Below are 19,993 nucleotides of genomic sequence, written 5' to 3' on the forward strand. Positions count from 1 at the left end.
TGCAGTGGTGGTCTTCCCAGTACACTGATGAACTGGGGCAAGTCTTGTAGAGGGCAGCTGGGGTGCCCAGGATACTGAGGGTTGGGCTGGCTTTGGGTGGAGAAGCAGTTGCTGAGAGGCAGAGGGGATCCAATGGCTTGGATTGGATCCAAGTTGTTTTAAAGCAAATTCAATTTAGGTGTAAGGCAAAACACCTTCATCATGAGGGTACTCAAACACTGGCACACATGGCTGGGTGAAACCCTGAGCCATGTATCATAGCTCTGATGTTGACTGGCCTGGAGCAGGTGACTGGCCTGGTGGTCTGCAGGTGTCCTTGCCAACCCAGATTACTCTGAAATGGGATTAATTGAATCTAAACACTTGTCATCTGATATTGTATCTGGAAAACTGGAGAAGAGCAGCACCAGAAGCAAAGGCTGTCTTGTGTGCAACTTGCTGCGTACCAGATATGCTCCCCAGCCAGCCAGTCCACAGCCTGGGTTCTTTCAAGGTTTTATTCTGTCTCATGGACATGACTTTCCCCTTGCCTTTGGCTTTTTCCCTTTGATAAAACCTTTAAAAGGCCTTATTTTAGGTTGAAGTACAACAGGATCTTATCAAAGCCTAGTCTAAAGTCTTAGGGCTGCCTGATGACAAGCTAACATTAAAGCCCTTGATTTTCTGGGCTCATTTATTTTATCAGACCTAGCACAGCACATCTCTCAAGGAGGCTTGTGGCAGAACAGACTGGAGAAGTGTGTTCTATTGGCTTTACTTTGGTTTTATTGCATGAATAGCTTACCTGCAGAGATTGTTTCTTCAAAGGTTGGCTCCATATTAAAGACTGAATAACAAGAAATGGGAAAAGGAATTTCTTCACAAATACATGTTTTCAGTTGATCATATCACATAATTATATATCCCAAACCAAGACCACACTTGATTTTTTCATGACATGCAATAAGTTATTGGGAATTCTCACTAGCGGTTTCCAGAGCTAGCAATGGACTTGTGTTGCATTTGGGGCTTTCACATCTTCTTGGRGTCTAGTTACAACAGAGAGTCAAACAAGTGGAGGATTAAAATTTTCTGTAGATTTTGGATAACTTTGTTGAGTGCTTGTTATTTTAAGCAGTTCCAATAGTAATAAAATAAGAGCCTGTTTTTCCGCTGTAGCTTATTTACACTGAAAAGGATGAGAGCATGGTTCTCTATCTCTCAAATGGAAAACAGATCTTGAGTGCAGCTCACTTTAGAGAGGAGCTTGGCCAAATCTTCCCTCAGATTTGTGCAAAGCCAGTGGGAATCCACCACTCACAGTCAAAGAAAGGAATTGATCTCCAACTTTTAAAAACAGCTATTATATTTGAAGAATGAATTTTTATTAATTTCTTCAATTTCCATATTAACCAGTGATTATCCCCTTCAGTATCTGAAATTAYATGGCTTTGGACAGAAGGAGATAGTTCCTAATTTCCCTTGGCAGAATTCCATTGACAGAAACAAAGTTACACTTACATAAGCATGCATTAAAGAGTATTTAATGCAAATATCTCATGTACAGCAGTAATAGCTGCACTCAAGAGTCAGTCAGTGAGGCAAAGAGCAAAACCATTTGTGGGGGGCTCCCACCTAGACCCAAACATCTCCTATGATACAGCATAAAAAAAAGACCTCATCCTTCATCTCCATGCTGGACTTCCTGGCTGCATGCGAGCACCAGCCTGTCTTGGTTTGCCAGCTTGGTGAGGGCTGGGCGTTGKCACAGCTCAGAGCTGTTTTCATCTTCCCTTATGAGAAAAACATGAGCAACACTCACTGAGCAGCCAGGATTGCAATCYATACAAAACCCCATGATGGCATCCTCATGACACTCTTAACCTTCATATTCTGCAGCTTTTTACTTGGACACCTGCCGATCCTATGGAGAATGCTGAGGAAACAGGAGTTTACACCGGATCTCTTCCTGGAGTGGTGAGTTGAGGCACACCAATAACAGTGAATGGGGCAGTCCTGTAGCACAAATGGAAAAATCAAGGTGCAGAGACCCTGAATTACATAATTAGCATCATTCAGAAGGTTGGTAAAGGAACTAGAGGGATAGCACTGGTCTTTCAGATCAGATTAAATACTAGGAAAAACATTTTCACTGAAAGAACAATTAGCCATTGCAATAAGCTCCCCAGGATGGTGGTAGAATGGGGTGATTATGATGGTTGGACCAGATGATCTTGAAGATCTTTTCCAACCCTGATGATTCCATACTTTTGTGATTCTCTTAGTTTGCTGGGAACTGCAGTGTTTCCCATTGCAATGTGCACTGGTCTTTCAAGGTTATTAGGTCTGAACTGTTGCGTATCGGTAGCTTGTRCCATAATTCTCTTTTTTAAAATCTTCTCTTGTTGCAGGGCAGAGAAATATGGACCTGTTGTACGTTTTAATGCCTTTCACAGAGTCTCACTATTGATTACAAGCCCTGAAGGAGTGAAGGTACTGAAATATAAAGCCAAATCAAGTGGGGATCAGCCCATCCCTCCATAAAGAGAGAGCTGGTGCCTTAYGATCAGAGCAGCACAGAGCAGCCAGTCTGTGCTTGGCTCTGGCTGGGTTAGGAGAATGAGCTTCTTTGCTCTCTGAGCTGTCATGATTTATTTTTTAATTTGATCAATTAATTTACTTTGTTTCTTTTATTTAAACAGCACATACAGCAAACATTTACTACTTGTGAAAAGCAGGTTCTCTACAAGAGCTTAATATCTCAAATGAAATAGGCACAAGAGACTAAATTTCTTTCTCTAAATCTTTACAATTACAACAGAGTGAGATTTCAGGTCACTGGGCAAAGAAGTGCTAGAGGCATGCTAAGCAAGCTTGCAGCACAGGAACTGGGGAACCAGGGCACACCAAATAATTCATCTAGCCTTCAGACTATTGCTGTAGAAGGAAGAGAGTAAATGCGTGAGTGAAATCTTGTGTTGTGGGAAACGGATTGCACGCGGTATTCACTGACCCGAGGTTTGATTTTAGGAGTTCCTGATGTCACCGCAGTACCCAAAGGACCCAATGGTGTATGGTACTCTCTTCAGCCTATTTGGTGAGAGGTAGGCAAAACCCCTCTGAAGCCACTGTGATCTGAAAATAAGTGCAAGATTAATAACATTGCAGGCATGACATATTTTGACTCAGACTGTTTGCCTTAGTGTGGGGATTAATGTGTAATTCCAAACCTATGTAAGCAGTATGTAGCTATTAAATTATGTGTCAGGTCAAATGTCTTCCCAGTCAGGGAGGAGGATATGTTGGATTTTGTTTGACCTTGATCATGTATCGTTTTTCCCCACCTGTAGATGTTCAGTTAGTCTCAGAGCAGGCAGCTCAAGACCATCATTRAACTGATTTTAGAGCACTTCATAAGGCAGTTTGCAGCTTCTAAATTCAATTCTACAAAAAAGGAGAGTTTTGCTTTGTTAGTCTGGAGCTTTTAAAAATATAATTATCCAGTTATTTTATTAATTATTTGCATAACAGCTGTAATGGACCAACATCTTAGTGGACTCAGCAGTCCACACCTACCTGGCAAAAAAATATCTGTGGTCAGTTGTTGTCCACAGTGATGCAATGGTTGCATACTCAGTGGTGCTCCCTAGACATGGGAAAAATGAAAGAAAGTAGATGCAAAAGACTTGCATTTGTGACTACACGGGGTACAGCTGGCTCCCTTGCAYAAAACTATTCCTCTTCTTGTTTTTCTGTGTGCTAGGTTCCTAGGGAATGGCTTGGTAACCGTTTGCAACCATGAGCATTGGCACAAGCAGCGGAGGATAATGGATCCAGCTTTCAGCCGAAGGTAAGGCAAATATTTCTGGGATGACCTAGCTGTTATTTCTACTGTACTTTCATTATTGTCCCTGCCATTATTTGATATTTAGGTGAAAAAACCGCTCCATTTAGTGCTAAAATCACATTTTAGTTGAGTCCAGCGCACCATTTCCATGCCAAATATATTTGGACCAGACTTCCCATGGAACAGTGACAACCCTACGATCTCAGCAGTGGCAGAAAGTCCCAAGGTTGTGTATTCCAGGGCATGGTTTTGGCTGCCTTATCCTRTTGGAAAAGATAAGGCACAGGGTTGGACTGGTTTTCTTGTGTGCCTCGATGTGTTTTATATCAGTTCCAAAGACAAAGTCCTTATGCCTTGACAGGCACAGGGCACAGCCCTTTTGTTTGACAGACATTAATCATATGGCAAGGCTGAGCAGGGCTTCTGTGAGAAGAATGTGGCTCATTTTATCTGTTTGCTTTTTAATGTATTAAGGCAAATTAATTATAAACTTTTAAAAACTTTACAATTTTCTATGGCAAATAACAAAGGTTATTTTGCCTGAGAAAAGATGTCCTCTCCAAAGCCCCAATTACTCATCTTTATTGATTGTTCAGCTACCTGATTGGTCTGATGGATACTTTTAATGAAAAAGCAGAGGAGCTGATGGAGAAGCTAGAGGAAAAGGCAGATGGAAAAACAGAATTTAGCATGCTGTCGATGATGAGCCGGGTGACTATGGATATCATTGGAAAGGTACCAGCTGTCCCTTTCTTGTTTCCTSTGCAACTGGCAGGCAGGAATGGAAGTAACGCCTACCAGCAGCAGCATGGGATCAGGAGCTGGAGGCAAGGAAAATACATTCACCCAGCACTGCCAGAAGACCTGGAGAACTAATTGTGCCACTTCCATTTGGGCAGAGCCATGGGAAGGGGCAGTTGGGAAAGGGTCTGCTTAGTCAAGGTGTGGCCTGCAGGATGGGGACCCTTTGCCAAAGTCCTTTCAGTCTCATACCTCCCACCTATCCATGCCAAAAGGGACACACCAGGGCTCTTTCATGGGTGGAGCTTGTATTGTTACCATTWTATGTCTGAATGAATTCTGCCTTATGCTGCCTTTTCCCTTTCTATGCAAACCAGTTTAGGATGAGTGGAGAGTAGCAGTAAATTATTAACCCACCCAAATAAGGAGATAACAATGCAGATACTGCCCTCCCCTCACAGCCCCCTGCAAGGCAGGATCTAGCCTGAGATATTTCTTAGGGGAAAAGGTGGCAGTGTCAGGCTATGCTGCTCTTTCACCCCTGCTCCAGCAAGTTGCCTTTTTCTCTCCTGCTCCTCAGGTAGCCTTTGGCCTGGAATTAAATGCACTGACTGATGACCAGACGCCTTTACCAAACGCTGTGACAAAGGTTTTGGAGGGTCTGACCCAGGCACGCCTCCCCTTCATACGGGTCTGTACTCTCCTCACTTCAGTYCTCTCTCCTCACATCCAGCTGCTCCTGCTTCAGTTCATGGGCTGGAGCTGTGCAAGGTCCATAGATGTTGGGGAAACAGTCAACTGCAGATCTTTCCCTCCGATGTGCATCAAGATAAAATTCATTAGTGCTTTAAAACATTTGCAAAATTAACATTATTATTACATGCTTCTTTTTTATCTTCCCCTCTGCATATGTTTCCTTCTAGTATGGTTTTATTGCCATTTGTCCAAGAAGGATGGCAGCCTTCACTCAGGGTGGAAGAAATTTGAACATTCTTGCCACAAAATATTTACATTTTCAACCCAAATTCATCTACTAGGAAATTGTGGACATAATATTAACTCTTTAAGTAAAAAATCATTCCAGTGTTGCATGAAAGCTGTGGTTCAGGCTTTTAGAGCTCCTGTTTTCCTTTTTGAGACCAGGAATGAGATTCTGCATTGTATGCTGCAGTTCCATTCCGTGAAGAAGTGAGGAATTTTGCCCACGGTGCTCAAAACATCAGCTCTGACAAGACATGACATCAGCATGCACTGCCTGAAATATTTCTTATTTCAACCCAAACCCTTCATCYTGTGGGCATTCAGTTTGTTCCATGGAGACCAAATGTTTTTGTGACAAGTGTCATTTAGCGGAAAACAATGTGCTCACTTGTAAAATAACACTGATGTTATTTTTTACCAGCAAAAGGAATAAAATTACTCAAGAAATTCTGTATTCAGTACATGCCAGGGCATCAGAAGCTGGTAAARGAGGCCAAGGAGAGTGTGAGGCTGTTGCGGCGTGTGGGGAAGGAGTGCCTTGACCGGAGGAGAGAAGCCATGCAGAATGGGAAAGAAGCCACACTGGATATTCTTACACAGATACTGAAAGGAGTTGGTAAGGGTCACATTCCTGTTCGGRTGAATTTCTTTGTGGCATGTTTTGCCATGAAATTCAGGGAGCATTGTTTCGGGGAGCTGAACTTGGAACCCGCTTTAAAGTTGTTTTCACACTGAAGATAGTGAAAGTTGCTTTTAAAATGCCCTGTTTCTTTATGTTGGATCAAATACTGGTCACAAGTCACTACTGAAATGTGCATTCAGCATCCCCTCTTGGTATGTGCCAATATGTGCCAAACAGGACTGAGCATTCTGTCTGGTCCAGCTAGGGCACTGAGGCATTTTCTAATCCCATTTGTTTTTCTATCCTGACAGCTCTGGAAGAAACTAGAGATGATGAAAACATTCTGGATAACTTTATCACTTTCTTTGTGGCAGGTTGGTAGCTTTTTTAATGCTTGGAAATCATGTSGGAAGGTGTTCTCATTCTTGAGCTGTCTGCAAGGTCATGAATAACGTCCTCATTAATCATAATTAACATCATGATTAACATCATYACTCCATGTGACGCTGCTGTAACCAGGAGTCTCTTGGTTAGAAGACAGCAGTGTTGCACTGGCATAGGACCAGCTGGGTGAGGTCTGAATAGAACTCTTTAATTTTCTCATAGACAAATGATACATTGTCTGCTTTCAGTGATACTAACACAGCARATAATGCCAGGCCAGTGTTTTCCAGCCACTGTCTTCCCACTCTGTTTTCCAGCCTCTGTCTTTCCACTGCCCACTGAGGTGCAAGGCTACTCCTTGTGGGATTCTGGCCCTTCCTCCCTGCTAAAACCCACCAAAAACATCTTTTACATACTCCATGTCTTTGCATTACCTCACCAACATTTTTAAATACCATTCTTGCCTAAAGAATGTTACTCAGCACTTGTAGGAGAAGGCACTGTCACGCCTATCTGAAAAAGTATGGGCTGAGTTAATATTTGAGATAAACATTTTGCAAATCAAGAGAATTTAGATTCATAAGAAGGTGAGGTCAAAATGCTGTTCTTTGGCAAGAAATATGTTATTGCAGCAGACATCTTTGCAAAAGTCTTTTTTCTGTAATGCTTGGAAATAGTACATGTGCCTATCTGTGGAAAAGAGGGAAACATATCCACATCACAAAATGGGTAGGGTCAGAAGGTTCTTCTCATCCAACCTCCYTGCTCAAGCATTCTAACATGTAAAGCAGACCTTTCAAAGAAAGATGGTAAGAAGCTCTGTTTTCCCTCAAAACCAGTAAATCCTTCCATTTGGCAGARCTGTGTGTCCCATAAGACAAATACCGGACCTCACTGTCCCTCCTATTGGGAGTTCATAACCAGTAAGTGCTGCATGCAACCACTGCAGCTTTGACTTGGCCAAGATGGGTCATAAGTTTTCCTGTCCTTTTCTTGTCATTCTTGAAATCCCCTTATGTAGACTTTAAACCCCTTTTATTATTTCTTTTGATTTCTAGCATACTTGAAATAAAACATTGATGTTTAAAGTCTCTTATTCACATTCACTCTCGTAGACCATTTTTGCGTCGTGTTATTATTTCATACTAACCTTTTAACTGTTTTTTGCTATCATTAGGTCATGAAACCAGTGCCAATCAGATGACATTTACAGTAATGGCACTGGGTCAGCATCCTGAAATTCTGGAAAGGTATGTGTGCACTCCATTTTGCAAACCCAGCTTGATGTTAATTTCAGGGTGAATTTAATTGTAAGGATTATTAAAAAGATAAGATCAGGTCCCAATAAATTCCAGCCTCTCTTCCAAAATAAACAGTTTCGTAGTACCAATATATCCAAAATGTTAAAAATAAATAAATAAATAAAWAATTRAGAGGGATTATTTCAGTTTCACCTAGATGACTTTTTTCAAAGCCTTTATACATACTGGTCCCAAATCCCATCTGGATCAGCTGCCCTGTATGCACATTGCCTCATCCTGATATGAGGTACAAGCTCAGGAAGCCTGGTTGGGAATTGTAGGCATTTTGCCTGAGGATGGGTGTTTAAGTCCAGCTCAGTGTCTGGAAAGTAAAATAATGTAATCTGTCAACTTGCCTAGTAAGAAACAAACGTCTGCAGCTGACATGTTTTAATTGAACTGCAGGGCTCAGGCTGAAGTAGATGAGGTTCTTGGTGCCAAGAGAGACGTTGACTATGAGGATCTTGGCAAACTCACCTACTTATCACAGGTACTGTAAAAGTGAGGTAAGATACCAGGCAGAACTGTTTGGTAGCACCTCTGACATGTCATGGAGAAGCCCCAGTCTTTAAAAATTTTAAAAACAATGCCAGKATTTTAACCTGACAGTGTTTGTCCCCAGAGAGTCAGCAAGCAGGTATCCGAACACATTTGCAGCAGCCCAGCCTTCTTAGGAAAGATTCTCCTCAAATTTATGGGATTCCTTCCCTACTTTCCTACCAATCTGGGAGCTAGAATGGAGTTACATAATCCTTACCTGTCTGAAATGAAGCAATAGCTCTAATTTTAAGAAGGGTGTGCAACTTTGAGCCCAACGTGTCTGTGAATCCCACACTTTCCTAATTCGCAGCTCTGTTTTTGTTTGATTATTGTTAAAGCATTTCCAGCTATGATCTCACCATAAAGTGGGATTTCAGGATAGCCAAAAATAATGGCTGGGTTTTCTAATGTCAGCTTTTCATTATTCAGTCTTGAAACCCTCTTCAGTCACTCAGGGGGTGGTGGGGGAAAGAATCTGGTCCTAAAAGAGGTCTTGTGTACAGAAATGCTGGTTGGTAATGAACTGCAAAGCCAGGGTTGGCTATTAGCCAGTGTTTGTGTTGCATTTCCTTTTTCACAAGATGGGGGACATCAGTAGCCCTCAGGAGAGGCTGAAATCACAGTCCTGGCAGCTGTTCTGCTTAAATTGCCATGTGATTTTCATAGTCTGCCACAATCCTTTTTCTTTTAAACTGCCCTGCTGAGGTGAGCAACAGTATTTTGCCATTTGGCATATCCCATCCCACAAATTACTGTGCTTTGATAGCAGATAGATTTCATAGGTCTATTTCTCATATGGAAAAGGCAACTCTATGTGATTAAAGAAATCAGCAGGCTTCCTTAGGCTTCTCCAAACACCTTCACAATTATACCACTCCAATTAGGATGAGGTATCTAAGCCTTTGAGTTTTAAGGCACATCACATGAGAACTTCTCAAAGCAGACCATTTATTTAACYGCACAAGCTTGGATCTGTACAACCAAAATCAGTCACCCTTGGTCAGACCCTGTCCATCACTGGGATATCAGAGACTATGGGACTCCTCTCCTGTTGTTCAGGCAACTCTGAATCCTTTTGTCCAGGTTTCTTTTTCATTAGTCCACTCGTGCATGCACATGTTAATTGCATTTTCAGTGCGATGCTCATGTGCACTGTTAATTAGGTTTCACTTTGATGAAATAAGCTGTTATTACAGCTCACTGACACCAAAAGAAATAGTCTCGTTCCATTTTYTTCTCAACATTCCCTATTCATTTTCCTTTGCCAGGTTGTTTTTTGTCTTTTTGGGGCTCTGACCTGGCTCAGCTCCTCAAGCAGCAGAAGCAGGACAAAGACAGGAGCTGAGAGTGGGAAGGAGGTGGGAGCAATCACCCACTCTCATGGCAGCCAGTGCCCAGAACAGCTCATCAGGGGCAGGAGGCTTCACTCTTACATATTCCCTTTGAGTTTGCTTCCTAATACTTTTTCACTTAGTTGTTGATCTGACTTGAGGTGTTAGATCCGTTCCAGGATCTCTTCTGGGTTTTCCATCTTTTTCTCTATATTTTAAAGCTGTATTTAGGCCTGAAGGAGCTGACTTAGCCATATATTTTGCCCACAGGAGTCCAAAGCAGATACACCAGCATCTGTTTCAAAAGTCAGTCTCCCATTGAGCTTAAGTGAAAGGCCACAGGGAGGTAATTATTTTCATTTCTGCTTCCTGCACTCTATGAACTGACTGACCTCTTGTGCTTTTTGCTGACACAGGTTTTGAAGGAGTCGCTGCGGCTGTACCCGCCTGCCTCGGGGACGCTCCGCCGGGTGCAGAAGGAGCTCACCATCGAAGGCATCAGAATTCCTGCAGACTCCACGGTCCTGGTGAGTCCCATCCACCATCAGCAGCTTTTAGCTGCCYCAGTTAATCCAAATGTAATGGACCTGTGGATGAGTGGGCCAAAATCTCCCCTGAGCATATTTGTACTGGCCTCTCTAAAATTTTGACCAAAACTGTATGAATTAAGACTCTCAGTTGGGACTGGGGAGTGGRAGGCATTTATGGTTTTATACCTCTGACAGCAAAGAGGCATTTTCAGTGTGCTGCTCCTGACTAACAAAAATAAACTCTTTCTTGCCAGCTCAGCACTTATATAATGGGAAGGATGGAAAAGTTTTTCAAGGATCCACTTACTTTCGATCCAGATCGATTCAGCAAAGATGCACCTAAGTGAGCTTCTTTTTACTCTCATGTTATTAAATATGTATTAAGAAACAATTACAGGAAGAGATTTCAAGGGAAAGAAAGGTAGAATAAAACCATATTTTCATTCCAGCATGTGTAACACTAAATCATCCAAATGTAAATAGAGAGCAATAATGCACAGCTTTTGTTCTGAAAGTCTTTGGAACATGTTACCTTACAAAAAAAGGACCAATATTATTTTTATTTAATGTTTCTATTGAGGTCAAAAGTTTGGGCCTAAACAGGTTGAATATTCACCTTAGTATGATACAAGCATTTAATGTGACAGCTCTGGTCCCAGGGTGCTTAAAATGTCTCCATATAAGAGAGGGAAGAAGGGTCTGAGGGACAGAAGGTGCTGTTAAGCCCTAAGGGCAGGCAGCCTAAATCTAGTCAGAGGTCAGGAGTGCAATAGAAGGGACCAGTGACTAAACAGATGCMCAGATCAGCACCAGCTACTTCATGAGTCAGGTGTTTTCTATCAGCCTTGAGTCAGTCTGGTCTCCTGAACCAAATGCCCCCTCACTCACATGGTTCAGAGCTGCCCARAGGAGCAATAATTGGGTGGATTGTGACATCCTCATGACAGGCTGGAGAGCATTGTGTGCTTGACATTCAGCTTTGAAATAAGGCTGGCATGCATCAAAATATCTCCGGCAGCTGAGCCATACAGTAAGCAGAGATGATGAGGAAACATTCTGCAGAGCTGTATTGCTGCTCTGAAGCAAAAAAAGAGTTAACTTGGAGACTGCTTTAACAAGTCAGAAAGGCAAGAGGATATTTAGACCATTTCCTTGCTGCTGTAGTGAAATATTTGCTTRTTTCTTTACAACCAAGTTGTCAGAGTGACAGTTTTGAACATTTTTCTTTGCAGGCCATATTATTGTTATTTTCCATTCTCCCTGGGACCCCGATCCTGCATCGGGCAGGTGTTTGCACAGGTGAGTAGAAGGCTGGAGCAACGCTTCATTAGCAAGCACTGGACCAGCTCAGGGGTGTGCTGGCCATGGCAGGATGGGGACCAGAGACCACACTGATGCCCTGTGCATTGACCCTCTTCAGAGGGAAGATCTCCCCCCATGCCCATGCAAGGCATGCTGCTCAAATGCTATCACATGAGCAGGCATCCATGCAACCAAGGTGTCTGCAGGGAGGAGCAGCAGGCTGCATTCCCTCCAAACTGGGTCTGCCTGCTGGAATCCCAACCCCATTGTGATTGCCACCGTAATAGCAATCACAGTCAACATCCCTTTGCCACTTGAAGTCAAGCACCCAGGGRATGTGCAGGGGGTCTTGGGGATCATCCCGGGGCTGCCACTGGTGGAATCGAGGCAGGGAGAACATCAGCCAGAGAAGGGCACAAGCCAGAGAAGCTGAGGAAGGGGCTACATGGACAGAAGGAGCTGGCAGAGAGAGTTTCAGGACAGCCAGAAAGTCAGCACTTTGGGTCTGTGCTGTGAGTTCATCTAAGCACAAGCGCTCAGAGTCTTCAGTTTTACAGTCTCATTTCCAAAATGGGGTTAAGGCACAAGGACTTAGTGCCTGTCAGTTGTCTTCAAATCCAGGAAGTCCCAGGCTTCCTGCCTAAACCCAAATGGCTGTATTAACAGAGTAACATTTCACTTTTAAATCTCTATATTGACAAAGCAGTATAAGACAGCAGACKGACTTTGAGCAGCTGCAGTCCAAGCTGTATTTGCTGTCACTAACAATGAGTTTGCTTTTCTTCTTCTTAACAGATGGAGGTAAAAGTGGTGATGGCAAAGCTGCTGCAGAGGTTTGAATTCCAGCTGGTGCCGGGACAGAGTTTTAAACTCGTGGAGGCTGGAACCTTTAGGCCACTAGATGGAGTAATCTGTAAATTAAAGCCAAGGAGTTCTGCAAGAAGCAGCCAGGCGTGACTATTCGGGGAGGGGAGCGTGTCATGCTAGTAGTAGTGTTTCTTCTGATTTTGAAGATCTTGGCMCTAATCAAAGGTTAGATTTTGCAGATCCCTTTAGAGGATTACTAGACTGAAATYCTTTCTAACCTTCCTCATCATTTGCTGAAGAAAATCTTAGGAGAATCATTCTACTGAACATCTTCAGTCTGGAAGTATGCCTGGAATTGCCAAGCTTGTTATTTTCCTGGGGAACTGTTTGATTCTGACTAGACTTGGAAAAGAACATCCTTTCACTGGAGTATCCCTGGTGCTCCATACAAGCCTACACTCTAATCCCAGCTCACAGTTCCCCCCAAGCTTACTTACAACACAACATGGTCTAAGTAAGCCTTTGTTTGGGGAGTTTCCTACTTACATAATGAAATCAGAAAGTAGTAGAGCATAGATTTGGGCTGAATTTAGGAACAGATGTTTGGAGATAGTCTCTTGGTCAAAGCAWTTTTTCTATCCCTGCTCCAAATGTGAAGAACAATTGATAGGAACAATATGAAAAAACAATCAGAGTCTGAGGCCATATTTTCTCCTGTTCCTACTGCCTGATTTTTCTTCAGTCTCTTCTGCTTTTCTTCTGATATTGTGCAAAACATAGATTCCCAGTCCACACTGTAAAAAGGGATTCTTCTTCCTCCTACCCCTCCACACAGCCCTGCTCATTCTGAGACACTGCTCTTTGGTGGGAAGAGTCTTGCTGCATTTCTTTTAACCTGGATCATTTTTCCCCATCTTTTTTACCACAAAGCTACAGTAACRCTTAGAAATGGTCTAGTAGATACAGGAGGGGTGGAAATAAGTGCCTGAACTAAATGCTGCTTAAAATGGTGTTGCCGCTGAAGAAATGTGTCTGCAATTTCAGCCAGAGATAGGAAAAGGAAAGTCCTGCACCTCCTTCTTCTGCTCACGGCATGTAGGCTTGCAGCCAGGCTCTGGTAGGGAGAAAAACTATCATTTGAAAATGTTGCCTTCCAGAAATACATGGATAATTAATAGGAGTTTGGACCTCCTCTATCATGAAATACAGAGAATTAAAGACATTTGATGCTGCCACTTTTGTTTCTCATCTGTTTGAATGAAAAGGGCAAGAACACAGTCTGTACTCTGTCAGGTTCCCATAGTGGTTTCCATACTAGGACAGTAACACCCCAAAGCTTTACCTGATTCTGCTCTTTTTATGCACCATCTCATTCAGTGCAGCAGTGGGATAGCAGGCCCAGAACGTTGRTGCTGCTTTTGATAACACAATCAGCATCTTACAGTGTACTAATATGACTTGTACCTGGGGTGCCAATGCCTCTATTGTAAGGGAAGGTTTAGTCCGTCTGTCAGTAGACTAGCTCTTCAAGACCTGGTGCTGGAAATCTGATTCTATCCTCCTATACATTAATAAAATCTCATTGGGAAGACTGAGGCCTCTTCARCTGGACATGTGTTCCCAGGAGCTGCTGTAGGAGGGAGCAGGGTGTTCTGTGCCAGTCAGGGTGGATGTCCTGGCGCCATAACAAATGGCTGAATCCTGAGAACATGTCAAAGGCAGGRCAGTATCTGGGTGCTGTGGAGAGTGGTGGGGGGAGCTCTGTTGGGAGTGGCATATACTGTGAACAGCACACAGCTTGGCAGGCACTGGCCAATTGTGCCTGGGAAATGTGAGATGCCACCACCCCAGGGCTACCAATGAATGAACTGAGATTCATTAGTTACACCAACACCTTCTGCTGCCTCTGCAATGGGGTCAGGCACCTCCAAGGAGGGCTCAAAGGGGGTGTTAGCATGTTAAAATCCTGCAGTGAGTTCTGTCAGCCCTCATGAACCCAAGACCAGTGCTTCCTGACTGCTTTGTGCTTACCCTCCTCAGAGGATACTCTTCCTGCTCTCTCTGCAAGCCCAAATGCCAYCCAGCTCTTGAGGGACTGCTGGCAMAGGCCTTTCTCCTTTTCYTACACCCAGGAGTGTCTCCTGTCAGGCTGATTGCCTCCCAGCAGATGGCAAGCGCTCATTGCCGATGCACCCAATGGCAGCAGCGCTCCTCAGCCTYGACAGCTCCTCTCTTAAGGGACAGAGTGTCCTTGTACCACGGGAGGAGATGGTGGCCTGCAGGGCCATGCAAATGCTCTGCAGTGTTCTCACGGTTTCCTCCTGCATGTCTAGCCAGGAGGTAATCCSATGTAAACAAAAAGATAGGAGCAGGTTCAGGAAAGCTTCTTCCTGGTGCCCTAWATGCCAACTGAGTACTGGCATCAGCTTTGCCAAACCCTGTTGAGGAACCTCAGAAATACCTAGGGAGACACAGCTGTGCCTGCAGTGGGCTATACAAATACCTGGGAGCTGCAGCTGTCTTGGACACCACAGAAAAGGACAGTTTTTCTTCGTAYCAGAGAAGAGAAACCCACTATTTCAGTTCTAGAGCAATCATTATTGCACCAAACCTTGGCTAGGGTTCCTGGCTGGTAAGGCAAAAAATCAGAGCAAGATCTGTCTCCCTAGTTCGCTTGCCTGTAGGAAGGTATCATACCTGTAACTAATTTGTCCTTTTCCCAGCCCTTGGGCATTGCAAAGAGAAATGGAAATGGCTGGTGGGGTGATTTTTCCCTGGATGCCACCCAGGCATGGCCACACTCAGGCCAGTGTTGTGTGCCTGGAGGCTGGGTGCAAGAAGGTTTCTCGGTTGATGTGSAAGTGCAAAGCCAGGCTGCTCAGGATGGTTCCTGCCCCTGCACTCTGCTGGTAAGTGCCTGCCCTCCAGCAGCTCCTCTGACTATCACCCTGCCCCACATGTGCACCCTTGCAGCTGGCCAGGAACTGTCTGGAGACAGCCAGAAGCTCAGCTGGCAGGAGTCAAGGTAACTGCTCCCCTCAAAGGCAAGGGCACCRGTGATGACATGTATTCCCAGGAGTCTTCATTAGAAGTGTCTAAGTCTTCCTCCTGCTCTGAAGTGGCTGCTGCAGGTTTCTTTGATCCCTCTCCCAGACCTATAAACTCCAGGCCTCCCTCTTCTGGACTGATGCCCAGGACTTTCATGTATGTGCTCAGAGTAAAAACTTTCCCCCAGGAATTCTCCCGATTTTTTATGCTACCCCAAGAGCTTGATCTTATCCCTTCTAGATCAGTGTCACAGACAAGAAACAGGGAAATGCTGCTGCCTAGACCTCTTGGGATAGGAGGGAACCAGCTAGGGAAATTGCACCCAGAGGTGTCTGTCTTTGGGAAGGCAAACACTTGTGGTGCTGGCATGGGAAAATGGGTTGCTTTCTTGCCCCAGCTAGTCTGGAGCACAGGAGACTCCCAATTCTTCCTCTACACTTCATGTACAGACTCATACATTTTGAGAGAGGAGCCCGACTAGCATTAGTGCCAGGACATTTTCAGGGACAAGGGAGGCACCAGTGGGGTGAGGGAATTACCCACAAGGGGACACTACAATCCTGCCAGCATCTCAGTAGGGTCATTTTAAGGTTTCTCCATCTTGCTACGTGTGCAAGTGCTTTGGTCTGCTCTGCAGGACACGTGATGACATTATTTGTAATTAATCTCTCCTTGTCTGCCTTGTGGTAAGATTTGGAGGCTTTGCCCAGGTGACACTGGATCTGAGGAAGGGGGCCCTTTACTCTGTTTTACTCCCTGTGAGCCCAGTTTCTTGCTGTAGTCTCACAGCCCCTGAGGTGCAGGTATTGCAAGACAGGGAGACTCAGAAAATGGAACATAAAATGACATAAAGAGGTCAAAGCTAGCAAGTTCAGAAAACTTTCTACAATGCCTTCCTTTCTCTGTGTGAAAAGGTTGGTGGCAAGCCCTGCCCTGTTCACCGTGCCCGCGTGTGCCCRTGCACGGGTTCATGACAGGTAGCGAGTATTTTCATCAGTCTCTGAATTGTCAGTGATGGGGATTTAACAAAAGGGGAACTTCCAACTTGGGTATTTGCTCTTCAGGCCCAGAAACATCTCCTGGTCTTGTCCTGCTCTATCTCAGCAGGCTCTGGGGTGGGCATGGTCAAATCTGAGATTCCTTCCTCACAGGAGTTTGCCTTCTCTACATTGAGTGCATCTTTGCTCCCTCCCAGGGCCTGCAAAATGCACAAGCTCTGCTCTGTACTTCCCCAATGGTTTTGTATCCTCAGAACACACCATCATCTTATCCTCCTGGTTCAGCCAGGAAAGATGCTCAGAACTCCTGGGAGTCAGATGGTGCTCAGGACCAGGACTTTCACCTCCTCTCAAGGACTGGAACTGTTTCCCACTCTCTCTTCAAAGTACATAGGTGATATCTATATTAGCAAAAACCCCATGGACCTTTCCCCAACAATGATGTGGACTGGCACAGAACAGTCATGTCTACTGAGCTCTTTTATCCTTCAAAACATGGTGGTAAGGTGCAATCTGTGTATTAGGAATGGTATTTGGCACACCTTGACTCCCTGTTCTTCCCAGGAAATTGTCAGCAGAGAACTAGGGGCCAGGGCTGCTCTAACAATGTTGCTGCAGAGAATATCAAGTGCCAGTGACCTAGGAATGTACCTGACACTTTCACTTTTCCAATCAGGACTAGTCTGAAGGCTGTCCATCCTTTCAGCCAGTCTGTACTGGTAGGCTAACCCTGCTAGCAGGCCTTCAGTTCTGGTACTGACCTACAGCCTCTCATCCTTACCCTTTAGCWCCACGCGCTCCTCTCAGCAAAGCTGTTTTCCACACATCTCTTCCTCTCTTTCACTCTGAAACATCACCACACTGCAGTGTCGTGSTCCAGCTGTCCTTCTCCTCTTTGGTCCATCTATAACATTTGCTTCCTATCCATAGTGCCAAACCCCACCAGCTGAGGGTTTTGGACTCTACCTCATGCCAGTGTCCTCACTGCAGGAGAAGTTGTTCCTCCAGTACARACCCATTGTAAAAATATAGAAGAATTTCTTCCTTATTTTCCACTGGACTTAATTTAATTAGGCCTTGCTCCTGCCCCCTTTCCTCAGAAGATTACCACACTGTAGGCTACAAGCAGACACTGGAGCATCTCCAGTGCCTAAGAACCAGCAGCTTCCAGTAAGAGATTGATCTAAGATTAATCTCAGATCCATCCTGAGATTCTAGCAGGGGATGCTGGTGCCAAGCACCAGGGAAGACTCCAGTTCTGTGGATTTTTTTCAGCTCTTCTGTAAGGATTGTCTCACGCTCACCTTCCATGTCTTCCCTCATCTCATCTCCCCTCTTTTGTTTGCACAAACCTTCCAAGGAGCTAAAGGACTCTCAAATGACTGCATACTCCACTGCTACATCCTTGCTGCAGCACTTTGCTGTTTTTCCCATTTCAGGTGTCAGCTAKGTCAGGCAAGGCCACCTCTTGTGCTGTAGTCTGCAAAAATCTTGCACAGCAGAGCCATGATCTTGGCAAAAATCCTTACGTGCTAATGTAAAGCAAGTAAATAATCATTCATTGTTATTTTTATGTATCTGTGAGTCATCTTTAATAGGTCTTTATACTATTACAGTGCTGAGGACAGGCTGAAATTAGATAAGAGTACACACAGCTGGCATCTATTCCCTTGGAAACATAGGTAAAAATCCATTTAATACCTCTCCAGTGAAAATGAATATTCATTAATATGACACAGATGTATACTTGATTTGAAAATAAGAACAGTAATTAAAGAGCTATTAAGGTTAAAAAGCAACAAAGGAAATTCAGCTACTGAAAGAGCTGTTCTGGGATCTGCTTCTAACCTGTCTGTGCACGGGTAAGCACARGCGGCCTGAGATTTTTCACTTGATTATTTTACATATGGGCAGACTGTGGGTTTTACCTTCTCTCCCCAAACTCTGCCATCTGGAARTGACCTGAATTCAGAGTTCATTTCTCCTGCTCTCTTACCGAGCAACTGTGCTCCGCTGAGGGGCTTTGCTCTGTCTCATTGGCTGCTCCAGGGTATTGAACCAACAAGAAGTGAAAGGGAAACTTTCTGCATGCTTTTGGGAAGGAAGCTATTTTAAAGTGATCATTTATATTCATTATTTTTATTAAAAGAGCCTTGGGGGTCGCCAGTCATGATAGCTGCCTTGCTGTAATCTCTAAAATCTCCATCCTAYTGGCTGTGACATTAAAGTTGAATTTTTTAGAGATGTTTCACAAAGATTCCTTTGCAGGGGTGACTTGCAATCGTGACCCGAGCAGTAAGCACACAGAGTTGATATGGATGAGTCAGGAGAGAGGTATTGGTTCTGCTGTGCGTGGAGGGGGGAAGATGGAGCAGATGTCTCCAAGGGCAGTGAACACTGCAGGACTGAGCGGTCCCACTGCTGATCACAGCCAGGGCAAACCCTGTGCAATTTCACCCACTGTGTGCCGGTGGCTGACCTGCCCCGCTTCTCCTGCTGCAGGCAGAAGCCGCAGGCTCTCAGCAGGGCCGTGTCCCGCAGGAACAGGGCAGCGGTTGGGAAATAGCAGCCACTCCAGAAAAGAGAAGTGATACAGGCATCCTCCAAMCGCAACTGTGCCGTGCATCACCTGTTCCCTTTCTGGGAAGGGTCTAGTGGTTGGTTATTCCACTGAAAACATCAGGGCAGAAAATGAAGCAGACCAGGAGGAGAGGCAAACCATTGTTTTAATTTCTAATCCAGTAGCATAAATAAAAAAGAGAATCAACCTATCTGGCTGGTGTTCCAGGCTGCTCAACGAAGAGAGTTAACTGCATATTGCCTAAATTAGAAGCAGACAAACTGCATCTGCCTTCGCCCTGGGCTAACCGGACTGACTATCTGCACAGCAGAGCCCTGTGCAGACACGTGTCTAAAACAAAACCAGCGACAGAGCCGCGGCGGGCACCTGTCCTGCTTTTCGGCTTTCCTCTCCTGCGCAGGTACACGTGTGCCCTGAGCTGTGTCACCACGCCGATCGATTCACAAACAAACGATAAATGTGTGTTTTCTGCCTGTATTGACTGGTTTTGCTGGAGGACGGGCTTGGTTTGRTTCCTTTTTCCCCCTGGAAAAAAAATCCAATTCCGTGCTTGGRCAGTGTATTACTGATTCAACCCAACAGGGTTTATCCTTCTAATAAGAGAAACTGCCAGAGTTTGCTCTTCTTAGAAACCTAACCTGAGCGTTTTAAGCGGCAGGGAAACGTGATATCCCAGTTGTTACTGATGTTAACCCGTGGAACATCCCTCGGCTGTACTCTGCGGTACATCCTAGCAGGGCTGACGAAATTCACGCCCGTGAAATCGGCGCGTTCTGCCATAACAGCCCTCATCGGAGGGTGGGCGGGTGTCTGCGGGGATGTGCCGCTCACACCCGGCAGCTCTGGTTCCCACCCCGGGCCACCTCCTCCAGAACCGCTTGTGCTGCGCCGCCGCCGCCTCCCCTCCCTGGGCGGTCTGTGCCGCCGCTGCCCCGTGCGCCCGCGGGGCCGGGCCGGGCCGTGCCGGCGGGGTGGGGGCGCCGGGAGCCCGACACGCCCCC

The 19,993-nt window shown here is 44.9% G+C and overlaps 2 protein-coding genes across 2 annotated transcripts in view; both read left to right on the forward strand.

The window, feature by feature from the left end:
• LOC130580262 (cholesterol 24-hydroxylase) overlaps positions 1–14,141 on the forward strand; it is a 15,506-nt gene extending 1,365 nt beyond the window's left edge. Inside the window, exons 2-15 of the mRNA XM_057377630.1 lie at positions 1,879–1,956; positions 2,391–2,472; positions 3,010–3,083; positions 3,743–3,829; positions 4,423–4,561; positions 5,148–5,258; positions 6,008–6,164; positions 6,482–6,544; positions 7,732–7,804; positions 8,261–8,345; positions 10,143–10,253; positions 10,511–10,599; positions 11,489–11,555; positions 12,354–14,141. Of these exons, the coding sequence (XP_057233613.1) occupies positions 1,879–1,956; positions 2,391–2,472; positions 3,010–3,083; positions 3,743–3,829; positions 4,423–4,561; positions 5,148–5,258; positions 6,008–6,164; positions 6,482–6,544; positions 7,732–7,804; positions 8,261–8,345; positions 10,143–10,253; positions 10,511–10,599; positions 11,489–11,555; positions 12,354–12,515 (1,378 nt within the window). The 3' untranslated portion in view covers positions 12,516–14,141. The remainder of the gene's footprint in view (positions 1–1,878; positions 1,957–2,390; positions 2,473–3,009; positions 3,084–3,742; positions 3,830–4,422; positions 4,562–5,147; positions 5,259–6,007; positions 6,165–6,481; positions 6,545–7,731; positions 7,805–8,260; positions 8,346–10,142; positions 10,254–10,510; positions 10,600–11,488; positions 11,556–12,353) is intronic.
• A 5,669-nt stretch (positions 14,142–19,810) lies between these two features.
• LOC130580253 (extracellular tyrosine-protein kinase PKDCC-like) overlaps positions 19,811–19,993 on the forward strand; it is an 8,694-nt gene continuing 8,511 nt past the window's right edge. Inside the window, exon 1 of the mRNA XM_057377614.1 lies at positions 19,811–19,906. Within this exon, the coding sequence (XP_057233597.1) occupies positions 19,811–19,906 (96 nt within the window). The remainder of the gene's footprint in view (positions 19,907–19,993) is intronic.

The sequence above is a fragment of the Malurus melanocephalus genome, unplaced genomic scaffold (genome assembly GCF_030028575.1).
Source record: "Malurus melanocephalus ecotype Western Australia unplaced genomic scaffold, MMel_1.1 scaffold_320, whole genome shotgun sequence".
Taxonomy (NCBI): Eukaryota; Metazoa; Chordata; class Aves; order Passeriformes; family Maluridae; genus Malurus; species Malurus melanocephalus.